General features: G+C 39.1%; 1 protein-coding gene across 1 annotated transcript in view; it reads right to left on the bottom strand.

Moving 5' to 3' along the window:
* Positions 1–22,381, bottom strand: part of LOC102206599 (attractin-like protein 1) — a 316,533-nt gene that overhangs the window by 240,729 nt on the left and 53,423 nt on the right. The window contains exons 9-13 of the mRNA XM_013912991.1: positions 20,728–20,894; positions 20,449–20,462; positions 18,057–18,240; positions 14,942–15,096; positions 1,333–1,417 (exon numbers count right to left, since the gene is read on the bottom strand). Coding sequence (XP_013768445.1) covers positions 1,333–1,417; positions 14,942–15,096; positions 18,057–18,240; positions 20,449–20,462; positions 20,728–20,894 — 605 coding nt within the window. The remainder of the gene's footprint in view (positions 1–1,332; positions 1,418–14,941; positions 15,097–18,056; positions 18,241–20,448; positions 20,463–20,727; positions 20,895–22,381) is intronic.

The raw sequence follows: 22,381 nt of genomic DNA, 5'->3' as shown, positions 1-22,381 counted from the left end.
GTGAAAAAGAAAAGCTGCTATTTTGAAGCAGTCCTTGTGAAGTTCAAAGCTGACATTTCTGAGCTCAAAGCTGACTTTTTGGTGGGTAAATGGTGTTAACAGGTCAGGCTGTCATTTCTCAGCCCAGCAATAAGTCAGTCGATGAAACTCCTGCAAACATTTAAGTATCACAAAGCACTGATATTTATACTTTCACTATAACTTTTTCTATTTCACCAAACAAAATGTCTTGTACTGTCCGATTGTCTGGGACTGATGTTCACAGATTCTTTTCAAGAAAATCAAAATCTGTTTTCAGGCTAAACCCTACGAGCAACAAGAAATGCTCAGTGCATCAACGGCAGGGTTTTCTTTGTTGTACGTAGCTGTAATAAGTCATTTGAAAACCACATCTTTCTAGAAAGCAGAGCCCAAAGGCCATTCACACATCCGCCTGCATGTGAATGAGGGTACTGAGAAAAAGTTAGAGAGGAAAAAACTAGAAATGAATATAGGTCTCGAGGTAATGAAGTGAAATACACGTGGACATATATATATATGCAGTATCTATATATAGAAAGTGCAAAGAAAGTTTCTGACAGAGTGTAGCAGGAGAAACATCCACATACAGGCGAGAGCTGAGGTGGGAGAGACGTAGTTTCTAAACAGGGAGCTTCAGAGGAGCAGGCGGAGGAAGAAGTGACAAGAGAAGTGCCAACCAAAACTAAATATAAGATTGAGATAAAAAAAGATCAATCCATAAACAGTCTACACAACAAAACTATACCAGTCAAGGAGGAAGGCAGAGGCAAAATTCACCTGAGACGCTCAAGATTTGAAGGACATCACAGGAAGACATCAAGGAAATGAAAAAGCTGTGCTGGAGTGTCACGCATTGTGGATAGATGTGTTTTATTTGCATGAATGTAATTTGAGCAGGAAGGCTTGTTCTTATATTTTTCAAAGGTTGAATATCACTGCTGAAATGTCCAAAGGACGATTGGTAAAGGTACAGATTTATGATTAAAGTGGCACTTTTACAAGAAAACACTTAGGAAATGCAAGTTCATGCATGTTTTGTGAACCAAATCGCTTTATTTCAAGATACACTCAGAAAAAATAAAATACTCTGTTACCTTTAGTAATACGGGGGCTTGTCCTTGAGCAGAGCTACCGTTATTTGTAGGCTATGACTGTTTCTCCTTCCAAAATTACATTAACCTCAGAAAATACATTACAAAGAACTTTCTATCAAAGTTTTACTATTGTATATAGGGTGGAAACAAGAATTAGCCAGAGAGAGTCTGGGATTGGATCAGTTAGGGGGACGTGTTATGAAAAGCAGAAACTCACCCGTTGCTAACCACAGCAGAGTGTCCAAAGCGGTTGATGTCCCGGTGCAGGCCTGGTCTGGGAAGGACAGTCCACTCATCACAAGCTGAGGACGAGCACATGCAGACACACAACGATGTTTAGGAATATATTCACTCGTGAGTGTGTGCTGCTATACTGCTGCAGTGTTTGAAAACCAAAACATAAATAACCCAATTATTGAGGAAGTGATAATGCACTGCACAAAATAAACAGACAAAGAGCTATTGTGAACATCACTGTAAGCAGCAAAATTACAGTTTTCCTTAACTGGTAATGCTAACGATAATATACGACTGGATAATATTGTCTTCATTTTTCCCCATGCAGTTATAATAGAAGAATAAGGAGAACCATACGTACTATGTGCAAGAGCAATGAGCAGTAGAGTGTGACCCACAGCTCAACCCCTTCCCCCAATTCCATAAGAACTCATTACCATAACCTTCTCATATCGAATTATGGCGATCGAGAGATGATAGGGGAGATAATGTGGGAGCTGACTTCATAAAACACATCATGCCACAAATATGATCATAAAACAGCCTCCTCTCTTTCTCTCTCCCTCTCAAGTTATCATTGGTGCTATTCAGCTCTGTGTGTTTTACTATTTGGATTTTACAACTCTCTGATGTTTTAATGACCCCTACATTCTCCCATTATATTAATATGGAAATGACTGAGTGACTGAATGTATGTGTGTGTGTGTGTGTGTGAGAGAGAGAGAGAGTGTGTGAGTGAGTGAGTGAGTGAGTGAGAGAGATAGATGGAAAAGGAGTCCAAGTTGTGAGTGTAAATGTGCCATTTAGCTATAGACGCCTTTCCCTAAACACAGAACGCTGGTAGAGTTGAGGACACCAGGTTGCTAACGACCTCGTTAAGCGCTGTGCTAATTGGGAGCGCTTGTTTAAGAGCGAGGGATGCCACAGAGGACGCAGTGACGGGACAGACAAAAAGAGGTTATTCTAATCAACGCCAAGAGCAATGGGTTCATAACTAGCAGGGGTTAAAGGTCATTCGTATTAACACGACAAGAAGAGTGATGCTGATGTAATCAGGCAGCTCTGAAGAACGGTGATTGTGCGGCTAAATTAAACAGCACCGGTTTGTAGGTATTTAACTCTGTTTTTTTTTTAAATAGGTTAAGTTTTAACCGATTTTTAACCTCCCACAGCAAGATTTCTCAAGTCTTTTTGCTCGAGAAACTCAAAAATCACTAAAGCGAGTAAGTTGTGGGCTTTGAAACGACCTCCCTGAGGAGATAATCTGCGACCTCCTTCAAATCACTTCTAAAAGCACATTTTTACAAACTCACTATTATGTGATGTCATTACATTTTTGTGCAGTCTTTTTCTTTAACTGCTTTTAAACAGGAAGCTCTAATTTCCAGCTTTCTGTTGAAATTCTGGATTCGGCTTTGCTAGTCTGTCAAAGCACTTTGCAAAAGAACCATGTAAATGGAATTACTATTTAATATTGTTTGACAAAAAGACTGATGAATAATATTTATGAATAAATAAAACTTAGGGATTAAACAATGAGAAGCAGAATACCAAAAGTTTATTAAGAACGCACAAAAGAAGGGCAAATAATTTATAAGACAGCTGCTATTAACACTAGACATCTTTACTCCAGTGTGGAGATTTATCCTTGTAGCATCTATTTCTAGAGCTTTGCACACACACACAGCTGTTTGTCAGCTCATGTTTAATATAACCTGCAAGGACCTGAATCAAATTGGCACCTCTACCTGGCTAATCATCACTCAGTGTGGGATCCAGGTGTGCACAACTATATGGCATCTAACATCCATCTAAAGCCTGAGTCACACGTGGTGCTAAAAGTTTAAATATTTTTCACTTGTGGCACTTGGCACTCTGAGCACCGAAATAAGCTTAGGCACTACAGGGAATCAGCAGTGAGGCAGGAGTTTGTTTCCTTGAGAACGTTCCAAGTTGTGCTGGCTGCAGAATAAAGCAGCTGACGTTTATCTTCGATATTTTATTCACTTGTTTTGCTCCAGAATTAATCATTACAACCAAAACTTCACTTGAATTTGTGCATCAGAGTTAATAAATCATGTTGTTAGTACTGAATATACCAAGGTGCGCTTGGTTTGTTATTTTCTCTGGACTGATTTACTGTTACTGAAGTCAGTGAGAGAGCGGTTAAAAAGAGAACGGGCCCATATCTTTTAAATAAGCAGGTTATTATTAAAGCCAGCTCTATTTTTAATTAATCTGCAAGACAATTATGACAAAATGTCAGCAGCTTCCTACGTTAATATTTCCGTGTGGTTTTTTTTTATGTTCACTTTATAATATAATTATTAATAATTAATAGGCCTTGCAGTTCTTGTGAAGCCAATAAACACCCTCGGAGACCTGCTGTATGTTTCATGTGATTTAGAGAATTTACCACATGAAACAGTCTGCAAGACACATAACTGCTAAAATAAGCAAATAATAACCAACAGCATCAGAAATATATAATAAAAAATAAGGTTTTGTTGTTTTGTGGAGTTCTCGCTTTTGTTGACCGAAATGTCCCAGCTGTTTGCAATCTGTGTTCCAATAGAAAGATAGAAAACAGTAAACAAGCAGATTTGCATCTCTGTGCTGCTTCAGGCAGCCCAAGGTAAACAGTTTCAAGCCCTCTTCGTGGTGAGAGGACAGATTTCTGATTGAACGCTTTAAAGTTTTCTTTTTTTTTTGTAGGTGACTCAACGTTGTGAATCCACCTCTAAGGGAATGGATAGTAACAACTACATGGACAAAAGATGGATTTTCTAACATAAGCGAAGCAATAAAATCTGAGGTACTAATTCTACTAAATCCTAAGTGGACAAAACAATTATTAAAAGGAATTAGCAACTCTGAATGTAAATGCCTCTAGGGGAAAAAAAAGTATTCTCATTTTTCCATTTTGTGTCCCGTCATTTTCCCTTTCCTGTGTCTTCCAGTTTGACTGAATCTAGACCTTTCTTTATGACAAGTTCTCATTAATTTGGGAAACCCTGACGAGGCTGGGAATGGTACCTAAAATGGATATGCTGTTAAAAGGATGAATGGATGGACTTATTGTCTACTTATTGTTTGAATGACACATTTCAACTTGTGGCATTTTTGAGATTTTACTTCTTGAGGATCCAGAGCTTCCCCATGCACCTTGGAAGTAGGAGTGAACTTGTGCTTGAAAGCTCTACTCTATAAAGAAAATGTAATGTGGAACTATGATTCGTGCATGTGAATCAAGAGCCTGATTGTGATGATGAAGCTGACCTCAAACCTCCAGCCACAGCTAAAAATCTTTCTCTAACAAGCTCTAAATGAAAAAAAGATTACAACCTCTGTGACTTTTGATCCCATCCTCTAGCCATAACCAGCCACCCCGAGACTGCTGTCAAATTGTCCACCCAGGAACTGCAGGCTCAACAGATACTTATCAGCCACAACACACATACAGTCATACACACACACAGACCCACACAGATTTTAATTTCCTCTTAGGATATGAGAAAATCTGTGTTAATAATGCATGGTGGGACAGAGGGAGAAATCACGAGTCCAGATCGAAGCAGCCGTGCGGCCGGGCTGATTGACAGTTTGATCGGATCTGTGCTAATGGAGAACTTGATGGAGAAAGGCGGGAGGAGGAGGACATGGAGGTTTGAACGGCAGCCACTGTCTGCTCCTCAGATACATCCCGACTTCCAACATCTTCCAAGCAAGCTTTCAGCTTGCCACAGGCCTTTCAGCGAGATCTGTGTATGTGTCAGGTGTTTGCGTGTTGCACACAGAGCGTGGGCGTGCGCCTATGGTGTGTCAGGTTGGAGAGGACTGCGTTTTTAATCAGAGTTCATTTTCCCCCAAAATCTAATTAGAAGTGTGAGGGTGGCACGGTTAAGGGGAAGGGAGGATGTGGGAGGATGGGAGTGGGGAGGAAGGAGAGCTGAAGGGGGAGAATTAAATTCAAATGAAAAGTGCCTTCCATGTCTACCTGAATCTAATGTGTGGCAGCAGAAGAGCAGGAGAAGCTAATAACGTCATGTCACCCCTCCAAGGTTAGCGCGGCAAAACAAAAACAAATTAGTGCTCCAAACGCCCCCGCTCGCAGCGAGCGCAGAGACAGGGAGGAACGGAGGAGCAAATGGAGACAAAACAAGGGATGGAGAGAAGTGACTTCACAGGTGGAACTAATTAATTATCTCCTGAAGAGATGCGACGGAGGGCAGAGCTTTAGAAAAGAACTTGTGCAGATCAACACTTTCTGTGAAGACGCGTAGATACGAAGCCAAGCAACCCCCTGTCGTAACTCTAAACATGTATAGTATTTTTCACAGCATGTCCTATTTAACACTAATGGTTTCCCCCATAAATGACCAAATTGTGCTCAGTCGAGACGCATTATTCAGAATGACAGCAATTAACACATTTCTCATAGACTTTCCAGAGACAAATTTGTATTTCTTTAAACTCAAGAATCAAACAAATTATCTGCTGTGCTTTTAGTTACGATGTTATTGTCAAAGCCAACTGATGTTTTTTGTTCTGCTGCTTGAAGCCACTTTAAGAAAAACTGTTTCTCAGTAACTTGTGTTCCACTGCAGGAAGCACCTCTGCACGGCCTCCTTTAGTGCCATTTTGGAGGAGAAAAAAGTAGCTAGTCTGAGGATTTTTGAGTGCCCCTGATAGCCTGCTTATAGAGGTTCAGCAATCTTAGGGTATAAGAGCTATATTGTGCTTCTTGTTGTGTCGATATACTGTTAGGATGTTTAAACATGCCCTGTTTTGAACACTGAAAGCAGTATACATACAAATAAGGGCAGTGAGCCCAAAACGTAGGAGGTTCTAAATGCTCCGTTTCTGTTTGTTTTTTTTTTTGTTTTTTTTACTCTCAGTTCTATGTGATTGGAACATGGGCAGTAACAACAATGATAAACCAGGATTATTTTGAACTGTGACTCACACAAAGCCACTCTGGAATAGTCTAACAATAAAAAGAGGGAGGTAGAATTTTATATAAAAGGTCCTATTTAGGTCTGAGGATTGCTGCCCTCTCTGAAACTTCAACAGCATAAACTTTGACATGAACAAGAAGAAAAGCCTTTAAGCAGCTCAGCTCTCTCCTTTTTTGTTATTAAATTCCTCTGTCTGTGCACATGCAGAATTAATGTCGCAGTTAAAAGTGTTTTTCATCACCTCATGTTTGGGTGGAGCCACAGACATGTAAACAAACGATATAGGGGCCTTTCCTGTATCTACACCACCTTGTGCCAATATGAATACTGTAACTTCAGCACCGTAACAAGAAGGAGAAGACGTTTTCTTCTGACTTCTTTCCATTTATAAGGAGATTCATAAATGCCTTCATCGTGAAGTTCTTGTACTTAGAAATTCACTGATACAGGATTTTAAGACCAATACTCACAATGAAAGCTGGTGAGTTAAAAATAGAATAGATTCTTTTTTCAAACATGCAAGAAAAATAAAGAGATAGCATATTGTCTTAGTAAAGACTATATGCTAATTCTATTTAAAGATAATCTTGTTTGTTTTGTTTTAGGGGTTTTGTCGCGTATTCCTTGCTTAAGTTCTGCCCAACAATGCTCGGATCAGCTGGTTATGTTTGTGGACTTCCAGACACATTTAAGTTGAAGTGCTTTCTGGTCGGAAAATGATGGTTACTCACGATGATGGTCTCCACTTTATACATTTTAATTTACCAGCCCTTATAACTGCAGATGCCAATAGAGCAGTAAACAGCTAATAAGGTAACATTATCTGTAAATGATTAAAAACCAAAGACAGGAATCACAAAGAACAAAGTAAAAATCAAAATTTTCAAATTTAACTTGAGGGCGAAAATCACAGATTTAGCTAAAGTTAGCAGGGATTAAAGGAAAAGTGTGAATGCAGCAAGAGAAAGAATGAAGACAGGAAGGAGGAAACTATAGCTAGGAGACATTTCTTGGCTCAGATTTAAACTCTTTTTTTTTTTTAAGCTCCTCATAACCCTGAGTGTGTTAACAGTCACCACACTGGCCCAGCGGAGGCCTTTAATTCCACATAATCCCTCTCTGGGTGAGAGGAGTCTGTTGCACCACAGTGAGGAAAGAAAGGAATTCCATGCGACACACTCCACACTGATATATGATGCTAGTGCAGCTTTTAGCTTGTCTAATTATCCCATTAAGCAAAAATGCAACTACTGAAACATAAACTATTTTGTTTCCTTAAACCAAGGCAATAGTAAACTGAACATCTTTTCGTTTTGGTCGGTTGTTCAGCACTAATTGGAATTCTTCATCCTGGACTGTAAGAAACGGACGCTGATATTTCCTTTCGGGTATTTAATTAATCAATTCCTTGAGAAACCTGGCACCACAACACTCTGTAGTGAAAGGAATCATTAGGGGTTTTTTTTACTTAAAAAAAAAAATGCCCAAAAAACAAACGAAGAACAAATTTCAACTGCCAGTGTGTCAAAAAATATAATGTACTGTGCAAGGACCATGGTTACAACAGGGATGGAGTAATTCTGTAAAACTAAGAAGATATTTAAGATCAAGGTCGTAAACCAGATAAACTTCTACTAGAAAGAATAAGATTAATGTCGAAACACAAATTTAAAAAAATACATAAGTTGAACTAAAATATTTATATCAATATATTAATGTGTATGTTTTGTTTGCTATATTTGAACTTTCCTTTCATTTTTGGTCATTGACCACACACACATGCACACACAGTCAGTTTTATCTCCTTACATCACCTGGAGGATCCTACAGACAGTCAGGTTTGAACTCTGTCTTTTGCTAATGAGCATCTATAAAATGTTCACTTCACTGTTTGATGGTTTTTCCTGGTGGCTAAAAGATGCTTTCAGACAGTTCAGAACTCACTTTGCTTATTGCTGCAGGAGCTGCAGTTAAAAGAATAAGGCTAAAATTGTCCTACGCACATCTAAACAATATATTAATATAATGGAATACAGAATTGTATTCATGTGAGGTTGTTCTTTGTCTTAATGAAAGAACTGTGAAACTGATATTTCTATTAACTTACACAGCATCTGTCCTGGTTTCAAACAGATTAGAAGCCAGGACATTGTGCTAAATAATACTATACATGCAAAACTCTTCTCAAGCAGTAGCTTTGTGTGCAGCAGCCGTGTCACTTTTAACCTGTAATATTTAACCTTTTTGTATTTTTGTTGTAAAATTATAGTTTTCTTTTCTTTGTAAATTATGCTGCTCTGTTGCCAGCTCTCTTGGCCCTTTCCTGGCCTGACTTATCGAGTTAATAAGCCACCTTACGTGAGTGGTTAGTCTGATTGCTGAATTTAAAATCTCCAGCACTGTGTGGTCCTGGTTTCCTTAAATGTGCTTGCTGGCTTATGGCTTCCTACACCTGGTTCACCTTTGCTCAAGTTTTCCTTTTGCCTCCTCATTCCTCACAAACAATCTAGTCTTGCTCTCACCCAACTCAAAGTCCATTATTTGAACTTTCCATAAACTCATTTGAACCCTTACTCAGCGGTCACTTTGGCTCTCCCAGTTCTCTTAGCCAAACCTTGACATCCTTGCTTTGAAAGGGCTTCATTGCAGAAGATGCAGTCCATAACACTGGGGAGCCCGCTATAATGTGCAAGAAGAGAGCCACACTGGAAAACAGCCTGCAGCTGTCTCAGAATGTCATGACCCCCAAGTCGTACATTTTTGTAACACAGTGTATACTTCAGACTGTTCTCCCAAGAAAACAAACAGCACTGGTTGTTTAAGCAAATCCCAGAGCAGCCGGTGTTTGTATTCAGGGCAAAACCGTAAAACTGCCATTGAACTAAAACCTACTGTCACACACAGAAGAAAGAGCTAGTGAACAATAAAGTGTGGGTCGAAGTGTAGTTGTTTTTTGACACAGGAAACCTGTTTATACTGCCTCGGAGAACAAATAACAATCATTCTTCACCTTAACCTAATTATTCATTTAACCAAAATAATTATCCAATGCTGACTCTTAACCAAAAAGTGTTCCTATCACAGATAGTGATGTTTACGGTTTTGTTTTTTGTTTTTGTTTTTTACTTCAAACCAAACCAACTGTTCAGTGTTTATGAAATTATCATATATTTCATGTCTGTGTTATAAACATAACCACTGGTTTTGAATGTTAGCAGCTTGTTGTATGGTTGTTAACTATTATTACTGCCATAGATATTACAAGTAGACAATCTGCAGGGGAGAGCCCAGAACTCAGTTATTACCTGATTTAATGGTGGTTGTTCCACTTTGGTGGACAGAAATAATGGGCAACGCGTTTTCACTTACACCAAACAGCAGTCCCTTTAAGAGGCAGCGGGACTTCCAACTGTGGAATAAATGCCTCGAGTTTCAGTTTTTGCACAACGTTTGCAAAAACAACATGGTTATGGTTAGGAGAAAATCATAGCTTGAAAGCTCACTTTTCTAGTTACAACACTGAGGAGTGTTGGTTGCTTTCTATTTTGATCAAAGTCTAGTGAGCCAGCAAGCATATACTTAAGCTTTTACCTATGGAAACTCAAGCAGTCAGTTAGCCAAGCATAATATAATGATAACACTGGAAAAACTCTTGGTCCCCATCAGAACTGCTTGATGTACAAAATGCCTTTTATGTCACATTTGTACAAAGGACACATATGCAGTTTTAACAAAACTGTAATTATAAACAAAATATTATAGTAAACATTTTTATGCATAGCCTAACCATTGATTGCTATGGTTGGTCTTGACTGGTTGACGAATGATTGCTGAAAGTTGCTTGCTAGTGTCCAGGTGAAAATGGTCAACAATAGGTATACATGGCTCCGGTTAAAACCACTTGTAATAGCTTCCATCCCTCTAGTAGACTGCTGTGTTCATCCATAGTTCTCGTGGAGGAGTCTCGGCCTTGTGCAACTGAAGCTTTAGTTAGATTGCAGGTGCTGTGGAGGTTCGCCCGTCTGTTTAGGCTGATAGGTGCACGGCCCTAGTGTCACTGTGCAGGCCACAGCTACACCTTGGTGAAGCAAAATGAATACGAACCTAAAGCAACATGTGGGCCAGATTAAAATGTGCAAAGGCCCAGTTAAGTTACACACATGAGTAATATTTAAAAAACAAATAAATATTTGACTGCAACATATTATTTTCTCCAGCTGATGATCATTCATGTCATCATCTTTCCTCTTGGTTTTTCATTTTCCCACCTAAACTATAATGCAGCTTCTATCTGCCTCTCCGGTAAGCTCAAGCTAGAAAATGGACAAATGTTGCAGGTGATAAAAGCAGTAATGAATAAATTATGATATTTATGAAGACAGGGGTGTTTGCACAGAGTTAAGGGACACGTAAATTCACACATTTATTGCAAGCGTTGATGGAGCGAAAACAGTATCTGAAACCATTTGGCTTTCACCTTCATTAAGATGGGGACGTTCTGTAAACCCATGCCTGATTGTTTATCACCTTTTATTTTGCCTTTTGTTCACAAGCTTATCATCATCTTCACCCTGGCACACCTTTAATGTCTTTAGGTAATTCTCTTTCACAAGTCCGCAGTGCTTCCATTCCCCTCCCTAAATCCCGACTTCATTTACTCTTTATTTCTCTTCCACTCCGTGTTCGTCCCTCTCCTTCTTTAGCACTATTCTCCTTTATTTCATCACCCTTCTCACACCTGCTACTCTAATATCAGCAGTCGCTTTTTTCCTGTTGTTCTGTAATTTACAGGAGTGACGAGAAATATGAAAGAGAGAGTGGGAAGGACGACAGATTTGGACAGTGGGCTGATATTTCCAAGTACAAAAAAGCATTTTAAAGCCCATTTTTATAAATTTAAAAGAAAATACTTGCAGCTTTCAACTACAACTCAAACACGGAATAGCTGAGCACATTAGCATTATAGGCAGACCTTCTGTCATGGCTGAAAGCACTCTAAGAAACACTCTAAACAACTCTTGAGAAGCACTCTAAACAACTTGTCCGGAACTGTTTTTATCATTTAAGAAACATTTCTAAACTCAGACTGCTGGTGTCAAAAGCAGAACTTGAGATGATTCTTCATGCTTTTATCTCTTCTCGTTTGGATTATTGTAACGGTCTTTTTATGTATCTCAACAAATAAGCTCTCGATCGCCTTCAGTCTGTACAGAATGCAGCGGCAAGACTTTTAACTGGTACAAACAAGAAGTCACACATTACTCCAGTTTTGGCTTCTCTTCATTGGTTTCCAGTAAATTTTAGGGTTCATTTTAAAATTTTAGTTGTTTAGAGCTCTGCACGGTGAAGCTCCCCAGTATATCTCTGACCTGTTGAAACCTCATGCTTCATCCCGAACACTTAGGTCTTCAGGTCAGAGGCTACTGGTGGTCCCACGTACTGGGTTTAAAACACGTGGGGATCGGGCTTTTCAGGCACTGGCACCTAGGCTGTGGAACTCTCTGCCGTGTCTTTACGCTGTCTAGACTCTACTGACTCCTTTAAAAAGCAGCTGAAGATATTTTTATACAAACAGGCTTTTAATTAATTTTAACCTGTATGTCTGATCTTATTGTGAAGCACTTTGTGATTTTTATCTGTGAAATGTGCTATATAAATAAATTTTACTTAAAAAGCTTCTTAGTGGATCTTAGTTTGAGAAGTTGCTGTTGAAGCAGTGGTTGAGATTTCTGGATAAAACTAAAGTTTTAGTTAAAGTGACAATACAACAGGTCATGACATCACTTGACAGGTTTCAAAGGACTATAATAAACCTGATCAGCAACTTTGAAAACAAGAGGAGAGCATCAACATCACCTACAGAAAGATGGCGAAATAGATGAATAATTGGTCAAGTCTAGTGCTGGGTGTATGTAATTCTATGAATGCACTCAAAAAAATATTTAATCTTCAGACAACAATTCTGATGGCTAAAGAACCAAATGGGACAGGCAAAAAAAAAAAAAAATTTAATCTGATTACATTTAACATTTGTGATGTGGCCACCAACTTTCAGAGATAACAAGCTCCTGACCCTTACAGAAAAGCTAGGTAAGCATTAGCATGTTTCATTTTCCCTGATATGAAAACTTGCACATTTCACCCAGCGATGCCTAAACAATCTATAATTGCTGCTTCAATAAAATTGTTTTCCCAATCTTGGCAGACCGTAAATTTAAAAAGAAAACAAAAAAAAACAAAAACATTCTAAATAACAATATTTAAAAATATTAACTTTTTTCTACAATATATTTTTCCCAAGTATAATCCCTACATGATTTCCATTTAGACATTTTAAGGCTCTGCTCCTTTTGTTCCGAGCTTTTAAATTCCAGCAACATCCCAACATACTGCACTGACATCTGTTGGATGAACTGTGGCTAAGCGGAAATTTTTAACATATTCTGCACCTCGAGAATATAATAAAACCTAAAAAGTATGTTAAATAAATAAACAAAGGGTCTCCATTGCCTCTCACTATTAGCGCCATGTGATTAGAAATCAGATTTGACAAGGTGAACCACCACACCCGAGGCTCTATGCCATGAATGTCTCACTCACACCCCTGATCACATAGTCAAAGAAACACTGATCAGTATAAAAACTGGCAGACGATTATTCTGAATGACTTTTTTTGCAGTAAAACAATTATTTCACCACTAACAGACACTGGCAAGCATTGCTGACCTTACATGCAGATAAATATACAGTTAAAGAACCACCATTACCAACATGCTGCTTTTTCCTGTTCATGTTTCACTTTCACTCGATTTTTTTCAGCACCTTTTGCATAAATATTCGCACATCTTTATAGTTTCCTCCTTCTTTCTGTTAATCTATCTACTGCACACTGTTTCCTCCTGTGAAGAGCAGAACTAATCTACATCTTCCTCACCTGAAGCCCCTTTCATTATTGTCTCTCTCTATCCCTGTCAAGGGCTGTTAATGTTCCCATACCATCTGGTTGATGGTGTAACTGGTTAGCCTATAATGGGATCCTTAATCATCAATACTCCATACCTATACTGCAGTGTTCGCAACCTTACACAGTCTTGGTTTCTTTCTTACTGTCTCTTCTGGCTGCAAGAATATTTTTAGCTTGTTTTTAGGTCTGTCACAGCGCAGTAACGTTGCAGCTTCCTCTATGTACTATTAAGGGCATTTCAACATGCTGTTGCTGCACAAATTGGATTCGCACCAGGAAATCGCTTCCAAATACCATATGCATGTGTGTTTCTTTTTAGAAGAAAGCACTCTAAATGACTAATAAGAACAAATAAATACTACATAAAGCTTGATGGTCAGGATGAGTTGAATATTATGCTTATGAGTGGCTAGTGAATGAACTGCCCTGCAGATAATATCACCTGTGAATACAGAATATAAATATGTAGAATGCTTATAATAATACCAGAACTGAGAGCAAACCAAGGCTTATCGTACATAAGATATAGAACATAATTTAAAAACATGTTTTCCTTGCAAGCAGGAGCACTCAGAGTGTAGATGTGAGGTTAAAGCATCCCCTTTTAGTCAACTACAAGTCATGGTTAGAAGCAGCAGGCAATTTTATATGTAGAAAAGTAGGCACGAGGCAAATCTGGCCTTTTAACAGCAACAGATGGAAGTGGAAGGACAAAAGAAAAAAAAATCAAAGAGAAAACCCCAAAAAGCGAAATTAATTTTTTAAAGGAGAGATAAAAACACCATGTTGTTACCCAGTGGTGATTTTGAAGCTTGGTTTTTAAACTCTGACTTGAATATTTTGACTGTCATCATCTTAATTTTCTGAACATACAAAAAGCGGCTCTGAAAACAGACACACTGCACACTTGTGGCTTGGCAGAGCTCTATATTAAAGCATATTCTACTTTCTGCTTTACTCACAACAGGACCATATTTACAAAATAAACATGTCAATTTTTTGGAAACCAGAGGAGTCGCCCCCTGCTGGTAGTGGGGGGGGAAATTATTGTTTACGGTACTTCTGAATTAGCTTCACTTTTGAGACTCAGACGCTAGAGCCACCTATTATATACAGTTTACTGTAGAAACTGAATGTTTTGGTTCCAAGTAGTATTATATCAAATTAACAGAAAATGGGAAATCTATCTGAAAAGACATTCTGTGAATTCCATCCAGATCACTCAATGAAAGGACCTATTTTCCAGCCTTAGAGGAAGAATTAAATAAATAAATGCACCTTTAGATGTTCCAGTTATTAATCAATAATAACTAATACCATCAGGCAGGCATATAATTTATCACAAATCAACTCAAAAACAAGGAGTGCAGCAAAAACTATATCTCACTGTCTCATCTGCCTGTGAGAAGAGACGGTGAAATATAACCACAGACGCCTTATCTTAACATTATTAAGTCAGTTTTGGATTACATGAAGATACAAAACACCCTGGCATGATTAAATCCACATGAGAACTCTGGAGAGGTGTTTAGCTGGAACAACCTACCTGCCAAGTGGCTGACCTTTAATAGCTGTGCACAAGAAAACTGGTGTTCACACCAACATTTGCTTCAAAATCTAGCATCCACCCATGTGAAAGTGTCTGTTTATATGTGACTTGTTCTTACCAATATCATAAGCCAGAAAGTCTGCAGAGAAACACTTGGCTCCGTTGCTCAGAGATGTGTCATTGTGAGTGTTTCCCCCAAAAACCAGCATTGTGCCACTCAGCAGCACCACCGAGTGGAGGTACCGTGCCAAACCACTCTCCTTGAGGATTAACCTGCGTGCACACACAAACACACACCCACACAGAGTTGGGTTAATCAGCAATGTGAGGCACGTCAGAAAAGCATCAATTTGTCAGCCATGCGTGTGTCTGCGTGACATGTGTGTCCATAGATGCATGTACTGCAACTGATGGCGTCTGTCTCAGGTTGTGACCTGGCCTGTGGTGACTGCCCTTCATACCAACTGTTCTTTCACAGGAGACACACGCACACACACACACACACACACACACACGACATTGTAGGGGGTCTCAGTCTGTGGTGTCCAATCTCTCTGAGGTGAAAGGTTGTAAAGTAGAGAACAACTGCAGTGTCTATCTGTGGCTAATTTGCTGCAGCAATGCTGATTTTCTGCCCTGCCTTCAACTGATTTAAATCTTCTCATACAGAAACTAGACCCCTTCATGTCAGACTTTTTATATGTATGAGCAGCGTCGTTATCTCTGTTGTGAAAAGGCAACGACTACTCAGAACATACTTTAAATATGGTATTGAAACAGCGACCTGGAATGGAAGTCATATTTATTGATTCTAAAATATTGACAAAAAACAAACAAAAAAAACCCCAAAACAAAACAAACGTCTACTTCTAAGAGCTTGAAATATCTTTATAATAAAAACATTTTTATCAAACAAAAAAAATACATGTGTAATTTAACAAATCCAATTAAGGTCACATTGCCAATAAATGTAAATATCTCACACCATTACAAGGTTATAAAAATGTAAAATCAAGCATAATGAATATAGAAAAAGCCAACAATCAAGCAAACCAAAGACTAGGTGTTGGAATAGCTACCAAACTCTTTAGGATATTTTTTAGAGGCTTCTACACCCCCAGGGATGCAAAAATCATCAAGCTTTAGTGTTTTTTCAAGGTTATTCAATTGACCAGGGTGAAAAATAAGAGAAGGCAGTTCTCCAGGTTTGAGCAAATCCTGGGTTACCTGTAGAGCAGCCATCTACAGGGAGCAAACATGAGAAAAGATGGGGAAAAAGCTACTGTAGAGCTGTACAGAAGCAAAATGTGCTGTCGTCCAACAGTTTGGAATAGGAGTTAAACTGACCAGTATATGTGACAAATTGAATGGCTACAAATCAGTTGGAAACCACTAACATATAGATGTCATGTAGAAAAGATTGTCATGCTGTGGGATGCCTGTCAGAAGCTTTACACTGACAGAGGCCAGATGATCTTTACATTGGTAGGGAGAAGTATAAATCAGTGGAACACCCAGGGATGTGTCAGTCTGGGAATTTCATCAGTCCAAGAGCTCAAGTGACACTCGACTCCAACAACACATTCCAGCTGGAAAGTGAGAGGCACAGAGAGATTGCATGCACATGTGAGCATTTGTTAATGTATGCCTACTTGTGTGTCCACTGTGCGCATGTATATTAAAAGATGTTAAGAGCACGATAGAGCCCAGCATCCACTTTCACCAATCCATCTGTCAGAGTTCATCTGAGGTCAAAGCTCCTGGCAGATCCTGGCATTCTCACTCCAGTCTCCTCTTTCTGACAGGAACTTGGTGATTTTCCTTCCTCAGAAAGAGTTTGTGTTTATTTAAAGTGATTACACAGAACTATTAATATTATCACATTAACTAGTTATTAAGTCAGCTTTTATGCAGACTCTCTTTTATCCTCTAAGACATGAGGCTACAATAAATTATCATATTTTCACTACTATTATTAAGAACTCTTATTAAACATGTTTTTTTATTATATGGTGAAACATTTCTATATTAAGCTGTGATGTAAACAGTACAATATCTTTATAATAACAGGCTTATTTGCAAACACACCGCTGTTGCATTCACAAATTTATCTTGGTCTGTGTAACAAAGTTGCTAAATTCAATGATTTCAGCCTCAACGTTTAACAAAGGTAAATAGGAAAATATCAAAGGTAAATACACCCATTGTGAAGAACTGTTCCTCAAGGGATACTCTTGTTTCTGGCACATTATGATTTTGCATAAATTTCTGTTATGAAAATCTCTCCTTCATGCAAGTCCTCTAAAGGCTGCAAGAATGCATGAATAATGTCTAAAAGGCAACAGGGTGGAAGTAATGTTTTAATCATCTCAGAGTGACTAATGACATCAGGAAAAGTCAGGAAAAGCAGCAGGGTTAAAAAGAACAAAATCATTATCTGTAATGTAAAGAAGAACATTTTAATGGAAACACCTGCAGCTTTAAAACTGCAGTACGTGAACAGGCCGGGGACACGAGCTGACCAACATCTACTTTTGGTAAATTGCATGTGAATCAAAACACGATTACAGTGGAGTGATGTTTGAGCTGTGATTTGCTGGATTTCAATTAACTTTAAAACATGTTTGAATATTTATGCTGGTTCTGTGAGCCTGTCCAGGATGCACCCTGCCTATGATCTAAACTAAGGGTTGACCTTTTTTGCAGCCAGTGAGGACATTTTCTTAAGACGCCAACATAATATAAACACTACTTTTGATAGCTTGGGTATATTTCACATATTTCTAAACACTCACCAGCTATTAAGCTGAGCCAAGCCATGTAGCAGCAGGAACCTTGCTGCAAACTCACAGAAGTGAGTGATTTCATAACAGAGTGCATGGAGTGCATGGTGTGCTATGGCCAAAAGATAATGAGGGAAAGAGTAATGGACTCATTTCACTTGTGTTATTGATGTAATTCAGTCACAGGCACTATGTAGTCCCTGCACCCCAATTAGAGAACCACTCACCTAGTGCATGATGGGATTGGTCAAACCTCTGTATAGCCCTGAACACGGCAAACAGCTAAACTGGAGTTACCATGATTCAGACAGCTGTTATGTTTACCATGGACATCAAAGTAAATTTATTTTTCTTTTTTTTGATGCTGAAGAAATCATATCCATTTAGCATTAAAAAGAAATGTTTGCAATTTAAAAAAAAAAATCCATAGTACTGTTAATGTGCTCTCACCATGTTCTTGTGTGGACGTGGTAGCGGTACATGTGGTCCACCAGGCCGTATTTGTTGTTATTTAGTGCCTTGTATCCCCCGTGGACAAACACACAGCCACTGGCTTCATCATACACGCTGCTGTGACCGTAACCTCCCTGGACCACTGCACCTCCGGAAGACACAACCTGCCACGAGTTAGACCCTGAGACACAAACAAACAGGGAGGGGGGAGAGAGAGGGGCTGATTAATGGAGTGCACCCCTGTGGAAAGATCAAAGTTGATCACTTAAAATGTTTTTTTATGCTTTGGCAAGTTTGGCTTTTCACTGTGCTTGCCAAAAAGCAAAGCAGTTTTTATTCCAGAGGTGATATAAAGCAAAAAGAGGAGAGAGCGAGCCAAACAGGGAGCGAGGCCACAGAAAATTAGAGTTTCTTCAGTTTAAAAGCGGCCTTTCAAAGAGCCAAGATTAATCCAGGTGCATAAAAAAATGATTTTAAAAATGGGCAGGGGTTACGTCATCAGATAAACACCAATAAATAAAAGAAAGTAAACAAAGCCTAAGAAGAATTTTCTGAGACCAAGCGTAGTATCAAAAATAGAGACAGAAAAGGGAGGAGAGAGTGCATTTGAACTGAAACTGCTCATGATTCTTTCAAAATCTGAGAATGACGATTTCAAAAAAAAGAAACACAAATTTGAACACTCCACAAACTTTGTACAAAAAGGAAAATGGAAACACTTTAAAAATACAAATCATAATAACGGCATTCCTTCATAGTAACATCACAGCGAGAGCCATCAAAGACAATTCAGAGAAAGCCGATCTATTTGGTATTGTGGATGCTCATTACACCAAAGCTAAATTAGTTTCAAAGTTCTAAGATATTTGGAGGCAAAATAAAATAAAACGAAAATAAAATGCCTCATTTTTACGCTCCATGCAATATTTCATGTCACTAACTTTGTGCCTTTTTCATGTCACAGATCATGCTTTGCCCTCTCTGTACCTTCCTGCAGGCATCTCTGGCTCCAGAGCTGAATGTTTCAGGTCAGCGGTTACCAGCTCACCAACATGCCCTCTGTTTATTGTTATATTGTTTGTTGTCTGTCTGTTTATGCTCTTTTTTTAGTTTTTGCTTTTCCCTCATCCCATCAGGTTACACCAGATGGCCACGCACCCCAAGTCTTTTTTTTTTTTTAATGATTAAACTTTCAAGTTTTTCTGAGGTTCTGCTTGAAAAGGACATGCCCAAAGTGAACTGACCATTTCTCCGCAATTACAAACTGTGTGGTATCAAACTAAAGTTAACACTTGTGAGACTTCAGAGGTGTAAGCATCACAGCAGATGCTACTGTGTCAAAGTAACTGAGGATACAACACAGCAAACTATGCAGGAGTTTTTCCTGGCCTGGCCTCTTATAGCATATAACCCCCTTGAAAATATGCAGCAGTAGATCAAAAATGGAAGAAACCCATATATGAGAATTACCTGTGAAAAGATCGATGCTGCTTAAGTGAAACTGAGCAAAGTTAAAGAGAGCACTTTGCAGTTACTTTGCATACTATATGCGTTGTTTGTTTTGCAAGTGTTGACGGGGAAGAATAGAAGAGGAATTGTTTTTGTGGATCTAGAGAAAGCATTGATGTACGTGAGGGTGGTGTAGGACATGTATGAGCACAGTGAGACAGTGGTGAGGTGTGCAGTTAGACTGAAAGATGGGTTCAAGTGGGGGTGGGATTACATCAGTGCTTTGAGCCCTCTCTTGTTTGCAGTGGTGATGGACAGATTGACAGATGAGGTCAGGCAGGCGTCTCTGTGGACTATGTTTGCAGATGACATTGTGATCTGTGGGCAGCAGGCACAGGAGAGTCCAGAGAGGTAAAGACATGCACTTGAGAGAAGAGGAATGAAGGTAAGTAGAAGAAAAACAGAATGCATGTGTATGAGAGGTAGACAGGTGTAACAGTGAAGCTGCAAGGACCAGAGGCCACGAAGGCAGATGTGCAGAGGAGGGATAGTGAATATATTAAAAAAAAGGATTTTGAATATGGAGTTGTCAAGAAGACAAAGAAAATTAATGATTGTAGTGAAAGACATGCTAAGAGTTGGTGAGACAGAGTGGATGCTAGAGATAAGGTCCTGATGGTAGCAGCCAGAAGAACAAAATTGCTGTATTCTTGTTGTATATTTTTAGCAGGGACGTGGAAAGTTTGTTTCATCTTTTAGACCAGAGTTTCTCGTCTTGTATATATTAATATTGACATCAGTCTTGAAATGATTTAGCAGCCTGTCGATCTGATTTCTCTTTGCTAATGACAGCATTTTGCCCAAAAAAAAGCTTCACTGAACTATACTCAATTGAGAAAGGAACAATGACAGGAGAAAAGAAAGCCGGCGAGCAACTGACAGCCGACCACACACCTGGAGTGGAAAAAAATAGCATAAAAGAACAAGAGAAACAGGAGTAGGAGGAAAGGCAGCACTGAAGTGACGACAAGAAAGGAGAAGGTCAACTCTTATCACATCTCTCACAGCTAATTGCTGTGAACCCGCTTCTCCGAGTGGTCATTAAATCCTTTTACCTCATATTTTACACTTCGCTTCGACTCCCCCTCTGTTCATTTCCACACTACACTGACTCCTTCTTGCTCCTTCTGAAGCCTAATGATGCTCAGTGCAGACTTACGTTGTGACACTGTCAGAGAAAGAGGAAGGAGGGAATCGATGGAGGTGGGTGAAGATGAAAGTGATAGATGTTTGAGTGGAGATAAGGAATGAAGAAGGTGAGGCAGAGGAGCGCACAGTGATGTGGACAGAGGGGGAAGAGATGACAGAGGGGGTCAGAAGCTGAGGCTGGCAGGTGAAAAGAAAAATACAGAGGGAGATTTAAAAAAAGAAAGAATGCATGTGAGGAGCAAATGAAAGAGTGCAGAGGGAGGGATGGGAGAGGGGGAGAAAAAAATCAAGATGACAAGGAGGTACAGGAGTGAGGGGATGCAGCGGATTCATTAATCACCGTCTTCTCCCAGACAATCCAGCCTAGGTGCCACCTCTTCTTAATGACCACGCTCTGTGCACTGGTGTGTGTAAAGATTGTGTGGCTGCACACACCTCTGCTTTTCAGTCTGTGCATCTTGCGGGAAGTGTGTAAATATGTGTATGCTTGTGTGTTTTCCTCTCCAGAATTATTTAAACATTTGGTTCTAGCGCCATCAGCTGGTGTACAACATTACAATACCGCCATCTTCTATACAGCCATAAAGACACGGAGTCAGATATACACTGATGATAAATGCAATATCAACATTATTTTAAAAGCATGTGAAAGCGATGCTACACAGACAAAACTATAGCAGTAAACTTGCTTTGGAGAAGATTTTTTCAACCTGAAAAACTAGAACCATCCACCCATTTCCTCAGGGCCTCAGCCAACCAGGGTTACGGTGTGGCTTTAGTCCACACAGTTAACTTTGCAAGCTCACATTCATCTATCACAGACAGAATAAAATCAGTAATCAGTCATACATGGACTGTTAGAGTAAACTCCTCATAAAACCTTTCTGCTATCAGGGAGCAGCACTTAGCATGCAACTGTGCAAAACTGCACTCTTCAAGAAAAATCTTCTAATGTAGTCGGTGTTTTAAATTCAACCAGAGAAGCTTGGGGAAGTATGGCTCACAGACGCAAAGCTGAGACTAAGAGATTTCAGGGCCTGTGCGTGTTGTACTTCTCAGTTTTTAGATAGTCTGGCTTGATGTTTTTCTCCAGTCATTTTAGTCTTTAGGCCACGATTGTGTTCAAAACAAACTGAAATGAAACACAAGGCTGTTTATCACATATCTGACTATTGTGTGGTAATTACATTATACTCCACTATGTACTACAACAGCATGTATACTGTACAGTACAATGTTATTGTAAATTGTACAAAAGCAGTGTCAAACCGGAAACAAATGCCAATTGCAGCCCACTCCATTCACAAGAATATGAATATGGATGTATTTTGCTCGTTTTCTTCTTATTCTGGCTTCATTTATTGGATTTTATTGTTGTGCCATGCATAAAACACCACACCCAGCCCAGATAGATTGCAACAAAGCATTACATACCCAGAAAGTAAAGCCAGGGTAGCAGCATAACCTTTAAGCAATTCAATACGTTCTCATCTTCTCTTAATTCACAGAATTCACACAACCTGTAGTCCTCGTGCTTTTAAAACTGCTCACTTCAAGGACAAGTGGAAGTATTCTTACTGACAGCTATTGAATTTATGACATTAGACTTCTTGATAGATTTGCAGTAACATAGGTCCACTAGATTTTCTTTGCAGTTAAAAAAA

The sequence above is a fragment of the Pundamilia nyererei genome, unplaced genomic scaffold (assembly GCF_000239375.1).
Source record: "Pundamilia nyererei isolate P.nyererei 1_Seehausen unplaced genomic scaffold, PunNye1.0 scaffold00111, whole genome shotgun sequence".
In the NCBI taxonomy this organism is placed as follows: domain Eukaryota; kingdom Metazoa; phylum Chordata; class Actinopteri; order Cichliformes; family Cichlidae; genus Pundamilia; species Pundamilia nyererei.
This window is presented reverse-complemented; position numbering and strand designations above follow the sequence as displayed.